General features: G+C 47.7%; 1 protein-coding gene across 3 annotated transcripts in view; it reads right to left on the reverse strand.

Moving 5' to 3' along the window:
• Positions 1–20,518, reverse strand: part of PLXNA4 (plexin A4) — a 446,024-nt gene that overhangs the window by 52,834 nt on the left and 372,672 nt on the right. For all 3 annotated transcript variants that reach the window (XM_005550800.5, XM_074036650.1, XM_065542564.1), the window contains 7 exons: positions 18,445–18,596; positions 14,059–14,176; positions 7,496–7,632; positions 5,343–5,507; positions 2,168–2,261; positions 1,468–1,707; positions 673–819 (listed from right to left, as the gene is read on the reverse strand). In XM_005550800.5, the coding sequence (XP_005550857.2) occupies positions 673–819; positions 1,468–1,707; positions 2,168–2,261; positions 5,343–5,507; positions 7,496–7,632; positions 14,059–14,176; positions 18,445–18,596 (1,053 nt within the window). The remainder of the gene's footprint in view (positions 1–672; positions 820–1,467; positions 1,708–2,167; positions 2,262–5,342; positions 5,508–7,495; positions 7,633–14,058; positions 14,177–18,444; positions 18,597–20,518) is intronic.

Consider the following 20,518-nt stretch of genomic DNA (forward strand, 5'->3'; position numbering starts at 1 on the left):
CACCGGGCAAGAGGGAGCTGGGTGTGGGGACACAGCAGCTTTGGCAACAGTCCCAAGTCACCCAGGAACTGGTGACCAGGGCAGGATGAGGGAAAGGAGACCAATCACTGGTGTCAAAATAGACAAGAGGGCATGGGGGGCTGGGAGCAGGGACAGATGCAGCTTAATAGAGCTCACCACCAACTGGAAACACCTCACCTCCTCTTATTCAGGAGTGAGTTTTGTCATCTTCATAAGAAAACAGCACACAACTGGGACCTAAACACAGTCTGCCACCAATGACTAGATCCCCTAAGATTTATGCCCATTCTAAGGGTGCACAATGGAAGCACAGAACATGATATTAAGATATTACAGACTTCCGTGGGCCAGCAACGGCCTTCTCCTTGAAGACTTTCTTGTTTGTTGCAGATGATTTAGCAACTATTTAATGCTGTTTTGCATTTTCCTTATTGTTGCACCAGCCAGCATGGAAAGAATGACAATACAGAAGAGAGAAGCTCAAAAGGGGACACGAAGAAAGAACTTGGGGTGGGTGGTAGCTAGAGGAAAAGTTATTTGTGGGCCAGAATCCCCTCTTGGAAAGCCCTGGTGGCCTGAGACAGAGCTGGGCCGCTCACATCCACATCCCTAGTGCCCACTCCATCCGGGATGGGGTTCTCCCAGTCTCACCATCACTTTATGCCTGCCGATGAGGTTGGGGGACTCGCAGAGCAGCTGGACATCTGATACGGTCACGGTGCATGGCTTCTCCCCAACCAGCACAGTGTAGTTCAGCTTCACATTGCCCCCAGCCACAGGCGGGATCAGGTTCTTGCCCTGTACAGATGGGAAAGCCCCAGTTCCCATCCCAGAGTGAAGACCACAGCTACCAGCTGGCTCTCACGTCCTCCCACCTGAAGGTCCTATCCTGCTGGTGAGCTGGTGAAGAAGCCACCTTTGGTAATAACTGCAAAAAATATTCGTGGCACGACTACTACCATTGCCTCTTCCTCCCAGTGGGTAATCAGTTATCAAAGTACTCCTTTCAGCTTATCCCAAATGCAGCCTCAGAATCCTTCTCAATGCAGAGTTGGAGTCAGTCACTACTGATTGATTCAAGTTGTCATGAGCTTTAATTAACTTGTGACCCATGTTCCAAAGGAGGCCCTATGCTGTGGTTCGCACAAGGCTGCCTCGGAGGAAGCAGTGAGCCTGACCTACCAGTACTTGGACTTTCAGGACAATAAAAGCTTGAGAGTCAAATAGCCAAGGTGCATCTGCCTTCCCTGGATAGAACCGGCCCATAAAGAGAGTTTTCTTCCCAGTACAAACTCAGAGAGAACATTTATTACACTCTGGGCTACACTGCAACCTCTGCAAGAGATGCCGGTTGAAAAACGTGACTGGAGTCTGCGACTTGAACATCCCCTTCCATGCAGCAGCCCCTCCTTTCCCCACCCCCACCTCCTACCACCCTCACTCCACCTTTAGGATGATGGGCGTGCCAGGCTTGAGCTCCAGGATTCCTGAGGGACCAAAGGCCTCAAACACTGGGTTGGGATAGTAGGTGAAGTTGGTCTTGTTGAGGATGAGCAGAGACTGGACGTTGTCCAGGATGAAGCCAAACTCCTCGGGCCTCTCGGTCAGGTCTGACTGGTGGTCAGGACCCAAAGCGAGGGCGGGTGCCTGGCAGGTCATCTCAGTAGCGTTCAGAACCTCACAGATCTGTGGGAGGAGCCACAGGGCGGAGCCTATGCAATATCTCCACATACCCACAGCCCCAGTACATGTACCAGGCCTCCCTGGATGTCATCGGATAGCATGGGGTTGACAAGAGGATTAGAGATGAGTCAGGACCACACAATTGGGCCCTCAAGGAACAGGCTCTATAGCTTGCACCCAGCTCCGGTTTTGCCTGTAGTGGGTGTGGCAATGGCTAGGGTTGGAAGAATGAAAGAGTAAAGGTATAAAACCCCGGGAACCCCAAAAGTAATTGCTCCTCCATGCCTGTACCCCAAGAAGTAAAAATGCCCTTACGTCTTCTCCCCCATCCCACTATCCGAGTATTCAAGGGTGTCACAGGCTGTGGGTTATCAGTGTATGGGCAGGGAATCGCCTCAGTACTTGGGAAGACCCACACGTTCGTGTGGGTAACCTCCATGAACCCCATCAGCCTTGCACTCACATTGATGTGCTCCTTCCCTCCATGCTTGGCACGGATCTGGGGGTTCTGTATGAGGTCCAGGTGGGTCCCCCATACGGCGATGGGTGTGTTTCCACTGAGCAGGAAGAAAGAAGGAGGCGTGTAAATCATAAGTTCAGGAAGAGCAATGGCACTCTACAATGATGACTGACTGAGCTACAACAATAAGGACGGTGACAACCAGGCAGCAGGGTAATGTTCCTGGGGACAAGGATGACAAGCTGACTGCATAGTAATGACGACGAGCATCTCGGCAGCCAAGGGGAGGACGGTAATGACCAGATGTCTGTGGCCATCCTTTGCTGAGTCTGTTGGGAGCATGGACCCCTGTGGAGGCCCAGTCAACAGCACAGCCCCCTTAGCTCTCCAAGACCTTTTGGTTTGTGCCAGCTGCTTCTCTGCAACCCCTTGGTGTCTCTTCCTCCATCCTTCCCTTGGTCCTTGCTAATCTTGGGATTTTTTAGACATTAGCTTTGGCCTCATGAAAGCCTCGCTCCAGATTGTCCCCACCACATCCTCCAGGCGCTGAGCACAGTCTGTTCCCCCAGGGCAATCATTTTACAAGTTTCCACGTTGGAGGCTTTGATCAGGCTGAGATCTGGGAAAGGCAGAGGGTCCATGAATGCAAATGTGAATGCAAGTGAGAAACGCTCTGGGACTCGGGTCTCCTGCACCCTGGGGTGGCACAGGACCGCTGACAGGGAGGACACAGGACTGCTGACAGGGAGGGCTTAGGAGCTTCATCTTGTGTCGCTTTTCAAAAGAAACCTGGACATCAGTGCCCATCCTTAGGGCAGCTGAGAAGTGGGCATAAAGTGGTGGGCAGTACTGTAGTGGACTGTGTCCTCCCGGGGGCTACTCAAAGAAAAATGAGAAATAGCCTGATCCCCAATCAAAGGAGCATCTTCGAGAAGAATCCTGCTATCTAAAACAGGCTTTAGCAAGTTAATTAGCTATAAGTTGATGAGTAAAGAATCCTTGACACACACACCCACATTCATTTCCACCCATCTATCCATCTGCCTGTCTTCATATTGCCAGTTGCTTCCCCCCTCTCCTTGCTCGCATGCGCGCGCACACACACACACGTGTGTGCACACACAGAGGAAGATTCCTGTGAAACTCAGAGAGGCTCCTGCACATGCGACAGTGCTGTAGATGACCTTCTGGTGTCTAGCCATCTTCCCAATCACCAATTCAACACACATTTATCAAACGCCCACCATCACTGTTCACAAGTAACCCAGGCGGCTCATAAGAGCAGAGCCTCACCCCATCCTCAGACTTGATTAACTTAAAGAAAAGCCCTGGAGCTGGCTGGCAGACCCAGAACATGTCTGTCTCCATCCTCCCTCCTAGTGGGAGCATGATGCAGGAACGGCAGCTGAGTGCCAGGAAGGGTGACACCTCTATTTCTATGAGGATGACACAAAGAAGAACTGAATTATACCAGGCTGTGAATTTCGCAGAGTTGCAAAGTTTGTTGACTAAGTCACAAAGGGCTGCATCAACTTCCTGGGGCCAAATCCTGGTATGGCTTTCTACAGACGACCTTCCCCTCTGTGCCTTCTGGTCTTCATCTGCCTTAAGGTCATGGCTAAAGCTCAGAAGGTTTGGGCCTTATAAAGTAACTGCTGAGGACGGCCAAATCTCATCTCAGCAGGCAAAGGCTGTCTTTCCTTTGGGCTTAAGGCAGGGGGTGGCAAGCTCTTTCTGTAAAGGACCAGATAGTAAATATTGTAGGCTTTACAGGCCATATGGTCCCTGTCGCAGTTACTCAACTCTGCTGTTATAGTGAGAAAGCAGCTATAGACAATACATGTACGAATGAGCATGGCTGTGCGCCAATAAAACTTTATTTACAAAAGCAGGTGGCTAGCCAGATTCAGCCCACAGACTGGAGTTTGCCGATCCCTGGATTATAAAAAGATTGTTCCCTGGACTGGACACATCCCTGCTCTCTGCCTCAGCCCGGGGAGACCACTTCTACATGTACTTCCTGCTCACTCCCCCAGCCCCACGCCCCTGAGAACTGAAGCAGACAGTGAGAGGCCTGGACCCAGGAGGGGGCAGGGGGAGGGGGCGGAGCCAGGCACTGCCCTGTGCATGTGCATCTCACTTCAGTCTCTCAGCTGCCTATGTGAGAGTGGACAGATGAGGGACTCTGGCCCCAGGGAGGTGAGATAACTGTTAAGGTCACCTGGCTGGTAAGCAGTGGAGCTGGGCTGAGACCCTTCTCATGCTGCCCCTGTTACAGTGATTTCCCAGTGATCTCTGTGAGCCTTGCGTAGGGTGCCCTCTGTAGCATCTTTTCATTCCCATGTGCTATCCAGGGTCTGGAAAGGCAGACTTATGCCATGTGCCTACCCCTTCACCCCTGATGGGAGACATACTACTCCAGGGACCCTAGAGATCCTGGGATTTCAAAATCCCCGGATGAATCACTGAATAGGCAGAGGCCCAGGAAGAATACCAATTTGCCCAAGGTAAATGAAGGTCCCCAAGTCCCTGCCCCAGGGCCTTTCTATACCAACATTCCAATGCCTGGTCCCCTCCCTCTGAGACAGGTGTTCAGTGCATCTGGCTGGGCACTGGGAAAAAGCAGGGAACAAGACCTAAACTCTGCCCTTGAGGAGGTTACAGCAGAGGGGAGGAGAAATGTAAGCAGGCAGCCAGGAGCAGAGAGGATGGGTATCTGGATGGGGCCTCCAGGCTCAGGACACAGCTTCCCCCACGTAAGCTGACTACAAGGAGTAGTCAGGCCTGATCTAACTCCTTCTTCCACACCCCTCAGCCTGAAGGTGGGACCAGGATTAGCACCTATGTCTACCAGAAGTGAGAAGAGTAGCCTGGCACCCCCGGCAGTCACTGCAGCATGGGGACATGGCCTCTAACACAGTTCCTGTCCCAGAACTGGGGAAGGTGGGTTCTTGCTGTTATAGGAGCTTGGCCTCCAGGCTGGGTTTGGCACAGAGGTGCTCTCAGTGGAAGGAGGGAACCACAGTAGGAAGGTCTGATTTGGGGGTACTTGGAACCAATTCCAGTTTATCAGTTCCCCAAGTAGAACTGGGCCCCCAGAACTCTCCTTGGCTCTCGAGAGTCAGGGAAGGGAAACAGAGGTCCAGGAGCATTAAGGTCTACTTGGGCCAGCTCCTACCTGACGATGCTCCATTCTGGTTCAATCCGCACGATGGTGGGGTCTTCCACATACTGAAAGACCAGGTCCTGGTGGATCTTGGCCCTGTCCACCTGCACCGACACCTTCATCTCTAGCACCTCATCGGAGGATGTGGTGTTGCAGACAATGTAGGATGGAGATCGCCTGGAGGGCAGGAAGACACAGCATTGGGTGCCTAGTGTTGAGGAGGACAGAGGTCCTGAGTTAGGGCCCTCCCACACTGCTCCCTGCATGTCAGGATGCTCAGAGGCCATGGGTGGGTGCTCTCAGATAGAAAGCTGGAGACCCAGTGACAAAGACTCTCTCCTCGGCCAAACTTTAGACAGGTTCCTCTGAGCCCTCTTTTCAACCGGGCCTCATCCCTGGGTCTGTCTTTGGCCTGTCTAGCCTCGATTTTTTAGCAAGAATCTGGCTAAGTCTGTTTGGGAGAATCCTCCCGTACTTGATATCTGATCACCCTGGCCTGCCTTCAGCAAGAATCATGTTAAGTTGGTTTAGCAGGAGTCCACCTACCTTGATGTTTCCTCTTAGTGATTTTTCATTCACTGAGCTCCTTATTCTGCTCATTGGCTACAAACCCCCCGCTGTCTTTGTAGTATTTGGAGTTGAGCTCCATCTGTTTCCCCTGTTGCAGTAGTCTTGACATCAATTGCAATCGTCCTAAGTCTTTCTTGCCATTTTAACAAGCGTCAGAATAATTGTTTCTTTAACACTACTGATGCCAGGCCTGGCCGGGTCTGACTTGGGAATTGTCATAACCCTCAGCATAGCCTTCTCAGGGAAAATCCTCTCTCTAGAGAATCTTAGGCCAGCTGAAGGAGCATCTCCAGCCACATTGCCTAGTGTCCTTCACTGAATGTACCTCCTGCCTTGCTCCTATCCCCTAGGCTCCAGCTCACGGCAGGTGTGCCCTTCTGGGACTCCACAGTGGGACCAGGGGAGGCAAGGTCACCTGGCCTTGTAGGCTCAACCTCAGCCACTGGGTTGCTGTGCCTATCATCTCTGAGAAGGTCCAGCTGGCTCTGCAGCTCCCAGAGTGCATCTGGCCCTGGTGAATGGGCTTTAGTTGTAGATTTCAAATTGCATTCCGGGGTATCCTAGGGTTCTGCAGAGTGGGTGCTATGGGGTCACCAGGGCTAACTGATGGGCCATGAAGCATATGGGGCCCATCCAGGGAAGGGAGGGCAGACAGGTCTCCATACTGAGCCCAAATTCTCTCCCAAAGAGCATGTCCACTTTGTTAGGTAGGAGGAGTACTTCTAAGCCATAAGGTGATTGAAATCACCTTTGCAAAAAGTATGGCAGTGAGGAAAGTCTGACATAGAAAAATTATCACGGTGCATGTCTGACCTAACGGACCCTATCTTGCTTTTCACCTCCAAGCTACCCTTGTCCATTCCTGGGCACAGACCAAGCTAACTATAGGAGGAATTTAGTTTATAGTTTAACTTTGTAACAAAGATGATAACAGCCTTTTCCTTAAACAAACCCCCTCTTTGCCTGGGGACCAGAGAGCCCACCTTTGAAAAACTAATAAATTAGCCACAAGATCAAAAATGATGACTCAGGAGGCACATAAGCAACCAGAGGCCACAAGATTCCAGATGTTCCCAATCGCCTCTATGGATAACATCACTATTGTAAAACTTCAGATCACTGTTGGAGGTACTTTTCAGATCCTGAATTCTGATTGACAAGCTGGTATCACCCAGACCAGTAATGTGGCTCAACTAGTTCTGCCATCCCACCCAGGAACTGAAGACAGCAAGAAAATCCTGGTTCAACTTTATACAATTTCATCTCCAACCCAACCAATCAGCATTCCCCACTCCCTAACCCCCTGCCTGCCAAATTATCTTTTAAAAAATCCTAGTCTCCAAATTTCCAGGGAGGCTGATTTGAATCATACAACTCCTGTCTCCCATTTAGCTGGCTCTGTATCAATTAAATTCTTTCTCTATTGCAATAATGCTGTCTCAGGAAATTGGCTCTATCTGTGCAGCTGTCAAGAAGAAACTGTCAGGTGGTTACACCCTCCCAACTCTCTGCAATAAAAATGAAACTACCCTGAAGTGATCTACCTGTCTAACCTTTCCCCCTCTGGTGCTGCAGAAAGGGGCCCTCTGAGTTACCTGTGGAAGAGACAGGGCTGCTTCCCGAACATCACCACCACGTTGCTTCCGGCATTCAGGTTGGTGCCTGTGATGGTCACTTGGGTCCCCCCAGACATGGGCCCCCGGCTGGGCTTCAGATCTGAGAGAGTCAGTGTCTGTGTAGAAAGGATGTGGCCTGAGACACAACTGGGAAGGGGTGGAGGAGGCTTCTGGGCAGGCATGAGGCAGCACCCCACTCCCCCAAGCTGCTTTCTGGAATCTTTGGTAATAGCGGTCTCCCAGAAGACCGGGACAGTTTTCTTAAGCTTGTATGGATAGGTAATGCTCCAGACCCTGAGAGTTTGCATACCTACCTTAGTACTAGTAATACTAATAGTTGCCATGTACTTATTTTTTAAGTGTCAGATTATATGTCTTCATAATTATACATGTATGTGTATATAGGGATATATACACATACATATATAATTTATATCTTATAATATGTATATGTATACACATTATATGTATATCCCTATACACATACATATATAATTTAATCACCAATCAATTCTATAAAGTAGGCATTATTATTTTACAGAAGAGATTTAGAGATGTTAACTTAGTTTTCTAAGGTCACAGAGCTAAAAAATGGCATAACTGAGATCTGACCCCAGAGCTCCAGTTCTCAACCCATTTCCAACCTACAGCTCTGTTCTTGGGTGGTAAACTATCTCTCCCACAGGTCTCTACAAAGAGCTGCCCAAAGCACCCAGTGGCAGAGCAATGGGAAGTGAGAGCCCCAGGGAAACTCAGAGAGAGAAGCAGAAAACAGTCAGTTGCTTTCAAGGGCTGCCCCCAGCCCTCTGCCAGAATGGGACCAGTGAGGAGTCCGGATTGGGGGCAGGGCAGAAAAAAGCTCTTGACAGCTGGGGATTTGGAGTTGCAGTTTGTTCTTTCATTAGCATTTTAATGGAAAAACTTTCCTCAGTCCCAGGTGAGAAGTCTGTATCTGCATTTAAATGAAGATTTCTCTCCCTTCCCCAGCTACCTCCTCCTTAAAGAATTCAGCACCAAAAGTCAACCCTCTCAGTTCCTCAGAGCAGGCTGACAACCTCCCCTTGGAGATGCTTTGATAGGAAAGCTCTGGAGCTTCCCTATCACCTGGCACACACGCCTCCAGGTCCAGGATCAGGGCACGCAGGTGGGGAGACACACAGACCACAGTTCCTGACCTGCCTCACCAGGTCCCAGCACCCTGTCTCTGGATCCCAGGTCTAGCATCCCTGTAACATGGGCCAAGCCAAGGAATAGCTTATCATTTTGGCTCAACTGGAGGCCAGGAAGAGGGTGGGGTGAGGCTGCAGAAAGAGCCCTCCTTTCTCAGCTCTGCCTGGATCTCGCTGTATGACTCTGGACAAGACATTTCACCTCTCTCGTCAACAAAATCAGGGGGCTGAGCCAAAAAGTGGTGATCTCCAAGGCTCCTGGCAGTTTTCTTGTTCTGTAACTTGCAGTACCTCTTCAAATGGTACTTGTGCCCCACCTTAAAGGAATCCCACCAACCTTCCCAGAGAGAGAGAGAGAGAGAGAGAGAGAGAGAGAGAGAGAGAGAGATTGATTGATTGATTGTACACACAGGCTTCAATGCAGAGATGGTCCTAGAGAGACAGAGTTGAACTCAGGGAAGTTAAAATAGATGGGGATTGGTGCTCCCTGGCAGCCTATGGGTGAGGGTTCTTAGAAGGGGTAGAAGTCAGTAATTCCTGCAGGTGTTGCTGGGGCACTATCAAGGGGCTCACTGGTGGGGACAGGATGTTATGGATACATGTTTTAGAGTTGTGAGAAGCTATTAATTATTCAAGCCATGCTTCATAAATATTTCACGGTGAGTTTGCATGGTAAATCAAATTCTGCATTATTTGCCACCTCCTTCACTTGGAATGGAGGTGGAGGGAAGGGGGAAAGCATTCCCTGCATGGAGACCTTTAGGAACAGCTAGTGACAGCCCAGAGTGCTAATCTGGGGCCCCTTGGCCTTGGCATTTGGTTTTTGGTGAATAAACCCACACATTGGAGTCTGGCCTGATTGTCGGAGAGGACAAGTCTTCCCTCTAGCCTTGGTACTAAAAAGGGTCTCTCCAACATGCCCCAAGTCCTGGGAAAAGAGCTTCCTGGCTGTCTCAGAACTCCAGGGGAGCTAGAGGCTTCTGTGTAGGGCCCAAAGAGTGCACCTGTAAGCTTCCTGGTAGACGAGAAGGTCATGAGGGCTCGGAGACTCTGGAAAGTGTGATAGACAGGGTTCTGTCCCTTCTCAACCCCTGCGGAGGCTCATGGGGACCTCTGTCCCTCACTCCCACCTGGAATCCCTAGAAACTCTGTGCGAGGAATGGGGGTGGGCCTCAATGACACAACCCTTAAATGCAAGGGGCCAGAGAAAGAGACTAAGGTCCCTAGCACTATTTCTCCTCCCTAAAAGTCTTCCCAAGTGAACATGTGGCACCAGAGCCATTCCTCAAAGATGTCCCTTAAGTAGAAAAGTGACACAAATCTTTGAGCTGCAGGGACCCACCAGACAAATGCATATTTGCCTGTGGCAACCTCTGTCATCTGTCCTGACCTGCCTCTGCTTCAGCCTCTCCTCCTCACCACCCACCCTCTTCCCTCTCCCTCCTGTTCCCATCTTTTGGTGTACTACTTTGTCAGACCTTATGCTGGGAACAGCCTCCCACCACTTCAGATCCACATGGAAAATTATATTCTATTTGTATTATACAAATCCCATCTTTCCCTCCAGCTTCTTCTAGGAAACCTCCCTTAATGCCCTAAATTCAATCACACCCCTCTACAGGGTAGGAACAATCACACAGGCAAGACTGGACCCTTCCTGAGGGCAGATGGGACTTTCCAATGTGTAGCACACAGGCTTATTATAAGAATAAAAGCAGAGAGCTGAGTGCATTGGCACACAGGAGCCACACAGGAAACGCCCTTTCTCCTAGGTCAGGGGGCCTCAGCCCAGCTTGCATCTCAGAATTACCCAGGATCCATAGCATTGGGTTTAATTAGTCCTGGCAGGAGGCAGGGAGAGGTCCAGGGCATTTTGTTTAATGCCCGTCCCGCCCCAGGAGACTCTCCTGTGTTGGGAGGTTTAGCGCTGCCTATGCACTGTGGGGCTCCCAAAGAAAGGAGGGTCCTGGGCTGATCTTTGATGGAGCCTCAGCGGTGGGGGCCTGGCTGGAAATGCAGAGCAAAGGCAGAGAGTCTTAAAGGAAGCATCAGCTTAATGAGGCGGAGGTGACTCTCGCCCTGTCGACTGTGTCCTCCAGGGTCCCTGCCAAGGAACCCTGCTCTGGGCAGGTGGCTGGCCAAGGCAAGTGGCTCCCAAGACAGATTGGTTTGATAAGAGGAGCAGGGCGCAAAGAGGACCCCCTGAGTGGTGTGATGCAGGCAGATGTCTGGAGTCCCAGGAAGTGGGGTGGGGCGCAGGGCCTGTGGGTATCCACAGCTCAGGACTGTGCATTCACAGACCGAGGATAGGGTCCCAAGCACAGCTTTGACCAATAAGGGGGATACGGCTCATGCAACCAGGAGAAGGAGACAGAGAAGGTAAGGTGGCAAGCAATGCAAAGGCTGGCAAAATAGGATTGAATGGGGAAGCAGACAGAGGAGCCCGGACAATGTCTTACAGGGAGGGGAGCCTTGGCTCTTCTTGAGGTGGAAGCTGATATGATGGTAGATGGATTACAACAGAGAAAAGCAAGGGAAGGATTTAAGGAGGCTATTGTTATGGCAAAGAGAATGGGAAAAGGAAGACTCCAGGACATAGTGATGGATTGATGTCAGGAATGAAGGCATGCTGAGCCACAGTCCAGCAGGATTGCAGGCCTAGGGGATGGACCACTGATGGGAATGGGCAAGAGAGGAGGATGCACTGTTTATGGGAGCTGACAGCCTGGGTAGGCCACGTGGAGATATGGCTGGATAGCCACGTGGTGGTGGCCTTGATTGAGCCACAGGAGTGAGGGGCCTGACTGGGGATGCAGGGCAGAGGCAGCTAAGGTTCAAAAGAAGCCATCAGCTTAATAAGTTGGAGGTGGCTCTAGCCCTGTCCACTTTATCATTCAGGATCACTGCCAAGAACCTCAGGATGGAAAGCTGCTCTGGGCAGTGGCTGGCCAAGGAAGTCCAGTGTTTGCTTTGGCCATGCAGCAGTTTCCTCCCATTTTACTTTGGCTGCCAGGAATTTTCAAAGCCAGATTTCTTGCCCAATTTTAGCAAATACCTGGTGAATGTCATCCCTCCTCTCTCCATCTCTCTCTCTCTCCCTCCCTCTCTGTCTCTATGTCTATATCATATACTATATATATATACACGCACACACACATGCATACTTTATATACAAATATATATGTACATTTCTCATTAGTTGTCTTAATGTCTACTGGGTTCCCCTTGGAAATTCCATCATATGCTTTAGAAGAAGGTGGTGGGTACAAATCCTAAACAAATAAGGAAAATGACTCTTCCATGAACCCCATTATATGCGCATGTTATACTCATTTTATGAATTCCCATGTGCATTCAGTGATAGCCAACTGCATCCAGGGGGTGTTTGGCCCTCGGAGAGCAGAGGTGGAGCAGATGCAGCTGCAGTCCCAGTCACGGTGCCGCACTACACTCAAGTTTCTCTAAGATTTGGCCCTGACCACGTTCAAGTCTGTGTCAAGTACTGGAGCTCAGTTGCTTTCACCTCCCCTTCTAGACTGTGGGCCTCCTGAGGGAGGTGCTGTGTTGGAACTTATTCCTCATCCTAACCCCCACAGCCAGAACCATCAAGTCATAAAATCCAACTCAATTAAACAAGCACTCATTACATAATCTAGTGAGAGGCATTGTGTAAGGCGATCAATGGCTGTCAGTTGAAGAAGAAAGGAGGAGGAGGAAGGAAGATGAGATAAGGAGGGAGGAAGGAAGGATGGAAGCAAAGAAAGGAGGAAGAAAGGAAGGGAGGGAGAAAGGGATCAAGGAAGGAAGGAAGGAAGGGAGAGAGGAAGGAAGGAGAGAGAGAGAGAGGCAATGGGGGGAAAAGGAGGAAAGAGGGAGAGAGAGAGGAAGGAGAATGAATGCCAAATTCCCCATGACATATTTCAGGGCATTTGATGGCCAGGCATAAAATCCATCACTTCAGGCTTCCAGCTTCCAAAAGCAGCTCAGAATCATGAGGAAATTATACCACTACAGCTGTCATTAATCTGAGAGGTTTAGTTTTTAAAATGATGGGTGTGTGCGGCAGGGAGTGTGTTCATGTCTCCACCATCTCCATAATCACAAGGCTGAGAGATTCCAAAAGCCTCTGTCCCATAGAACTACTTGTCAGCCAGCCTTTGATGAGAGGTTCCAGGCAGGAAGGAATTTAAGGACTGGGGAGAGATCCTCAGAGAGGCCATGGAATGGGGAAGGGGGTGCTAGGGTGAGAGAGGTGAGGGCAATGGTGTGGGTAGGGGGCAATGGTGTGGTTAGAGGGAAATGCATTGGGGATGCAGGTGAGTGGTGGGCAGGGGTTAATGAGGTCATCAAATAGGGATAATGGTGGGTGGGTGCTATGGTTTGAATGCATCTTCCAAAGTCATGTCTTGAAAGCTTAAACCCCAATTAAACAGTGTTGAGATGTTGGACTTTTAAGAGGTGATTAGTTCACAAGGGCTCTGCCCTCATGAATGGATTAATGTTACTATCACAGGAACATGCTTATTATCAAAGAGGGAGTTTGTTATGAAAGGGAGTTCTACCCTCTCCGCTCATGCTCTCTTGCATGTAGTCTCCTGACTTTTCACTTTCTGCCACGAGGTGACGCAGCAAGAAGGCACTTGCCAGATGCAGCCCCTAGATCTTGGACTTCTCAGCCTCCAGAACAAGCAATCAAATAAATGACTCGTCTCTATCAATTACCCAGTCTCAGACATTCTTCTATAGCAGCAGTAAACAGACTAAGACATTGGGGTGAGGGAGAAGTGTGAGGGCGATAGGATGGTACGATGGGCCATGAGTGTGCAGGAACGGGTCAGAAAATGGAAGCAATGGTGGCAACCACAGAAATAATAAAACAAATGATACTAGAAGTCATAAATACATTGATGTAATTTTCCACAAGATCATGGGGTTGATACTATTATTATCCTCATTTTATAAATGAAGAAACTGAGGCAAAAACAAAGTGTTGAGCAATTTGCCCACATTCACCCAGTTAGTAAGTGGAAGAGCCAGGGATCAAATCCCAGGAGTTGCCTTGTGATGTCCAAGCTCTTGCCTACCTACTGTGTCACACTGCCATGTACCCATCTGGGGACTCTGGGCCCTGAGAGCTAAAGCAACTTACCTGAAACCATACAGCCAGGCACAGCAAAGTCTGGATTTGAATCCAGGTCTTCCAGACTTCAAAGGCTGTGCTCTCACTATCAGACAGGATTCTCATGAACTGAAGGAGGTTGCAGGGCAGGCCCTTGCCCTGGGTTTGCCCACAGAGCTCTAGAGGGGCCCAGCAATCATGGTAATGAGCTCTGTGGCCTTTACCCAGCCAGATCACTGCTGGTCAAGACTCACCATGAAGTAATAGAGCTGCGAGGACCGGGCCATGAATTCAGGCCGACACACAGCCACGCAGATCTCCACGAAGCCTGCGTGCTGGCTGGGCTTGGCCTCCCCCATCTCACACACGATCCTGCGGGGAGGATAGGAGAAATTCCACGGGTCACAGGACTTCCAGCCAAGACCCTGCACCCCACAGCATCTACCCAGGTCCCTTTCTCCACAGTAGGATCTCAGGGATGGCCAGGTAGGGGAGGAAGGAGAAGATATCCTAATTCCTCCTAGCAGGGTCTTCTCCTTAATTGTCAGGCAGTGAGGAAACTTGACCTATGGGATCTCCTTTGAGCGAGCCTAGAAGAGGGTCCCTTTGTTATGACTCTAGATGTTCAGTCTCTAATTCATGATTATCTACTCAGTTGTCAACTAGACTGGCGGATATGTTCTAGTCAAAACCCTTGGGGAATAGGACTGGCAGAGTCCAGAGAGGCAAAGTGACTTACCCAAGGGCTGCAGCAAGTCAAACCAGAACTTGGAGCGACCTAAGGTTTTCTGGTCCCCACGTGGGAGCTTGGGGCTGCTTCAGTGAAGTGCTTTTGCTTCCTAGCCAGCCCCAGCTTCCAGGCCAGGTGAGGGGATAATTGAGTGAGTGTGTATGTGTGTGTGTATGCGTGTGTGAACTTTTTCCTTTCTAAAAATTTTTATTGCTTTGATTACAAAATTTGTTTATACCTTTTTTAAAATAATCCAACAGTCAAACAGTACAGAGTATGGCAGTAAAAAGTGAGTGCCTCATTCTTCTTAAAACTTAAAACTATATATATACTTAAAACTTAAGTGTGTGTGTGTATATATATATCTTTGCAGACATAATATATAAATATATTATGTGTACATATATCTATGTATATATGTATATGTATTCTTCATTTTACAAATGAAGAAACTGGGGCAAAGGAAAGTTAGGCAACTTGCCCAATATATATCTTTACATACACATACACACATATACATACACACATATGTATATTTATATTTGTATTTCATATGCAGGCAAACATAAGCATAAATGTGTTTTTACATATATATACAATTATACTTATAAACATACATATGTGAGGAAAGATATATTTTTTTTAAATAAAAGCAAAACATAACATATCCACTGCTATAAACACTTCCGTTTTTGCTCAGCACAATAGCGTGGACCTTCCTTCCCATCTCTATAGACACAGCTTGACATTTTTCTTTTCAGCAGCCTCACAGTGTCTCCTCTGATGATTGCACTATCATTTACACAACCATCTTCCTATTGAACGTTTAGTTGTCCTGATTTTTCTGCTACTCCAAATTATTCTGCAAAATGAACCAACTGACACACACATCCTTAGGCACTGTATAGTAGGATAGATTTCTAAGGAGGGAAACTGTTGGGTCAGTTTGCGTATTTAATGTTTGGTAGGTAGAGCCAAATAACGTTCTAAGAAGTCTGGACCAGGCACTTCTATCGATGGTCTGCTCTTTCGCCAACACCAGATATGAACAATCCAATGAGGGGGAATCTCATTTTAATTTTTATTTCACAAATTATGAGTGAGGTTTCATATTTTTTCACATGGGTGTGTTTTTAAAATCTCATACAGCCTTTCCTTTGACTTTTCTGGTGAAGCCCTCTTTCTTGCTGATAGATTGTCTGAATTAGGAGTATTAACTTTTGTCTGTTATAAATATTGCAGTGATTTTCTCCTTGCTTGTCATCTTTCAACTGTGGTTCCAATGTCTTTTGCCACACTAAAGTTTAAAAGCACCTGTGTGGTTAAATTGGTTGTTCTTTACTTTGTGGCTTCTATGTTTTATGTTTCTCTTAGAAACAACTTTTGAGTAAGCTTCCAGAACAAGTAATACCTTGCTATCCAGATCACATAATTAATGCATGTTTGGTGTTTAAAAAAAATAGAAAGTACATAAAAGCACTTGTCATACTTACATACCCCCCAGTTGTACCATTCAGAATGTAATTTTCCATAAGACCATGGAGTAGATGCCATTATTACCCTCATTTTATAAATGAAGAAATGGAGGCAAATAAAATGTTGAGCAACTTGCTCACATTCACCCAGTTAGTAAGTGGCAGAGCCAAGGCTCCAGTCCCAGGAATCTCCTTGTAAAGTCCAAGTTCTTGCCTATGTACCATGCCACACTGCCTTGCACCCACGTGAAACATCCAGTGTCAACGTTTTGGTGTTTCTGTGGCCAGTCTTAATTTTCTTTTACAAAACTGATTGGAAACTCTATATTAGGCTTGTAACCTGTGTTCCAAGAACCTGTGTTCTCACTTAATATACTTTGAGTATATGCCTGGTCATGATTCTTCTATAATATCAGATTTAATGGCTGTGTAGTTTTCTTTCCTGTGCTTATACAATAATTAATTAAATTGACGAATTCCCTGTTTTTACACATGTAAATCACTTCTGAGTTTTTACTATTATAAATAAGGCTGAAATAAGCATTCTTGAAAATAAATAGTTGTGTATTCTGGTTATTTAGAGAAAGTTCTGGAAGTATGATGGCTAGGCTAAAGGCCTTTGACCCACATTTCCAAATCTCCTTCCAGAAAGTTTGTCCCAATTTCCTCTTGCACCATGAGTGAAGGAGTCAGCTACTTCTCATGCCTTTCCTGCACTGGGCATTAACTTTCACAAACCACTCCCTAGTGTTTTAATTTGCATTTCATTGATTACTACTGCTGTTAAACATTTATTTTTTGTATGACTTTTGGTTCTTTTTTAATCTCATAAATTGTACGTTCAAGCTCTTTGATCATTTTGTGATCTTTGCCTTTTATTTATAAAAGCTCTTTATATATAAAGAAAAAGTACTTATTAACTGTAATAGGATGTAACCAGACTCCCAGTTTATCATTCACATTTTTATTTTGCTTGCAATGATTTTTGATGCACAAGTTTTAAGGTTTTAAGTACTCAAATCCCCTAATCTTTTTCTTTATAATTTCCTCTGTTGCAGTTATACTTTGCACAAGTTCGCCTTCTTGAAATCAAGTAAATTTCCACCTGCATTTTCTTCTAATCCTTTCACAGTTTCATTTTTTAAACGTAACTCTTTAATCCATCTGGAATTTATTTTGGTGTATAATGTGGAATAAGGATCTGGTATTGTACTTTTTCCGGGGAGTTAACCAGCATCAATTATTGAATGATCTTTCCTTGGGTGATCTGAAATATCACCTTTATTACAAACTAAATTTGTATGCATCAGCATTCTTTTTCTGGGTCCTCTATCTTACTTTACTGATCTAACTGGTATCACATTATTTTAATCATGTGGCTTCATAATACTTTTGATATCTGGATATGTAAATCCAAAGTAGGATATTTAAAATTCCTCAAATCACAATATATTAGCAGTGGCCTAGTTTGGTTTCATTCCAGAAAGGTGTCAGAAAGTTGAAAGAGCCATAGAAAGATCTTTTGGTAACTAACTGGTGATGGACCAGAGAGGTGAGTCCTACCAAGACTAGATCCTTAAACCATCTGATCTGCTATGAGCATCTTGGGGAGACCTCATGGAAATCAGGAGCAATTGAGGATGGCGGTAGTGATAGTTCAGAATCAGTAAACCTAGGCAAGACCCAGCAAGCAGAAATGGAAACTGCACTCACATACCTAGGGGAGGCCTTGTGAAGAGTCAATAATTTATGCATACAGCACAAGTGACAAGATTTCACTCCAGGAGGTGCAACAAAGACGGTATGGAATAGAGATTCTATAGTGCTGGTAAACATTTTCATAGTTGTGTTTGCTGGGCTGGAAGATGGTGCTTACTTATTTACAAGGCCATGCATGATTCACGAACCTCCTCTACTAGATGGGTTACAGGTCAGGGTCATTTGTTGAATGACCTATTCAGTGGGCCAGCAGACTTTCAAAGAGAAAAATAATCTAAGGCACCCACAGCCTGAGAGTGGGTGTGAATTTCATTGTCAGTTTCCACAGAGAGTAGCACAGGATCAGTGATGGCGGAGGGATATGAGTAGGAAGTTGGGGAGAGCAGAAGGAATTGGACTCATACTTCTCTTGCAGATTTTCATTTTGCTTTGTCTCCCTTCCTTCCGTGCAGCCTTATACCCCAAGTAGGTAACGGTCACCTTTCTCTCCCAGCTATTTCTCCTTTTCCTCTCTACACTTTCCCCAGTATGGCAGCTAGCTAGCTCAGCACGCAGGGAGTTGTGGGAGTCCACCCTCCAACTCTAGAATATTAGGGTGATTCTCCTTTTTCCCCCACAACAAGCTCTGAGAGCACCTAGTTGCTGACCAGGACATCCCTAATACTAACCTGTCTTCCCTCCCCTGTTCCTCCTGTGCTTTGGGCAACTTCACTTACTGTTCTGCAGGGATGTAACCATCCACCAAAGGGCTGCACTCCACACCAGCCACCTTGACATGGGAGGCGATGTCGCGAAATTCCAGGCCCAGGTTCTCCCCTCGGATAGTGACCTTGGTGCCCCCTTCCCGGGGGCCTGTCACTGGGATTATCTAGAGGCAGGAAAAGAAGTAATTAGACAGACACCAAGATACTGCCATCACTCACTTGCTGATGAGGCCAGGAGAGGCTGCTGGCTCTTCTCTCGTCTGCCCCAGAGTCCCTGAGTGGCTCGAAGTCCCCAAGGGCACCCAAAGCCTGTGGTAATCAATGTATAGTAGCTTCCAGGAAAACAGTCCGTGTTTGTGTGTGTCTCTAGGAACAATATTCAAAGCCTATGGTACATCTTCCCATTTCATAGAAGAAGAGAGGAGGGGATGGAACGTGACCAGCAATGCTACTGGGTGATTCATAGAAAACTGGGATTCATGCCTTCTAGCATTTGCTTGTGTTGGTTCTACTCTCAAGGAAAATAAAAACCCCTGCTATCCACCCAGAGCCCTCTATACCTATGTGACCCTACCCACCTCTCAAGATGCTTCTCAAATGACACTGCCCCACAACCCTGTGTTCTTCCTCTCTCCACTTAAATTCCAAGATACCTTCTTTGTGACACTTACATGGCAACAATTCTTTGTGCCTGTCCCTCATCCTTCCCACTCCCAGCCCCCTCCTCCTCCGATCCTGAGTCTCTAGGAGCAGGTCTGTCTCACTCCTCCTTGTGGGATTTTCAGTAACATTACAATCTTTATGTCTTGCATTGTCACTGTAATAAAACCTACAACTGTCCAAACATCTTTCCGGAATTGTTATCAGCATTTGTCACAACTTCTTTGCCTTTGCTGTTTGGCCTGGTACCACATGGATTTAGGTTTAATTTCAATTTTATCCTCATACACAGGTCAAAGTGTATTGGCTTTCTCTCCTAAATCCATGTCAAAAACCCATGATTAAAATGTGAGGACTCAACATCCAAGTGCCTGCTTTGAGGTGGGGGCTGTATAGTTAACACAATCTCATCCTGGCGTTTCACGGGCCAGAGAAGGGCATGCTTCCATTCCTGGCACCTATGAGCACCAGCACCTGGACCTTAGCCAATGTCAGCAGGATTAGAATGGAAGGAGCCCAGAGATTCTATCTCTATTCCTTTCCAGCATATCCTACTCTCCTCAACCCCGCAGGGCCACAAGTGGGAATTCGAACCTGGGGTGAGGGTGAAAGAAGGAGGAAGCAGAAGAAACTAGGCTGTGCTCCCCTCCCCACCAAGTGGCAACTTCTCCAGGTGAGACTGCTTACCTGCCACAGTCAAGCTATCTCCCACCTCCTACACATCCCCGTGAGGGTGCGTGTGATTGTCAGTGAGCGCATGCAGGGTGTGAGCCTGTGTATAAGTGTATTCCCATTGCAGTGGAAAAACAGCTTCCCTAGAGACATTAGGCCCATTTCTATGAGAGGGATGTGGACAGACATGGGGAAGGTTGGAGGGAGAGTCTGTGTTCTTCCCAAGTGTCTGCCTGGCCAGTCCCCAAAGTGCCACTGGCACCTGACAGTGGTGTCCCCATGACATTCTAGCCCTGGCTTGTCATACTGAAAAAGGAATTTTATCTCTGGCCCACTCCTTAGTTCCCCAGGTTCCCCTAGGGCCAACGCCAGTATGGAGGCAGTAAATAGCCTCCGTCACAGGGAGATTTGTTTAATTTGCCATCTCCTCCCTGTGATTTTCTTGGACCCAGGCCAAGAAGTAAGTAAGTTCCACCGGTAGCACCAGACACACTGCCATACACAGCAGCCCCCTGGGTTGGTTTCTTGTTGAGGGCTCTGGGAGGAGCCATTCCACAGAGGAGGTGTGAGGGTGAGGGGTGGGGACTGGGAAGGGAGGACATGGGCCCCAGTGTGGGGTTGGGGGTAGTGGGGAGAGGAGAGGTCCACCTGTCCTCCTATCCCAGATCATTCTGTAGGTTAATTCTGCAAATATTTCCTCCAAGTCTGAGAATAACTGTTTAGATTCCTACCATGCAAGAGACTGAAGTGGGGA

This window comes from Macaca fascicularis, chromosome 3 (assembly GCF_037993035.2).
Source record: "Macaca fascicularis isolate 582-1 chromosome 3, T2T-MFA8v1.1".
Classification (NCBI taxonomy): Eukaryota; Metazoa; Chordata; class Mammalia; order Primates; family Cercopithecidae; genus Macaca; species Macaca fascicularis.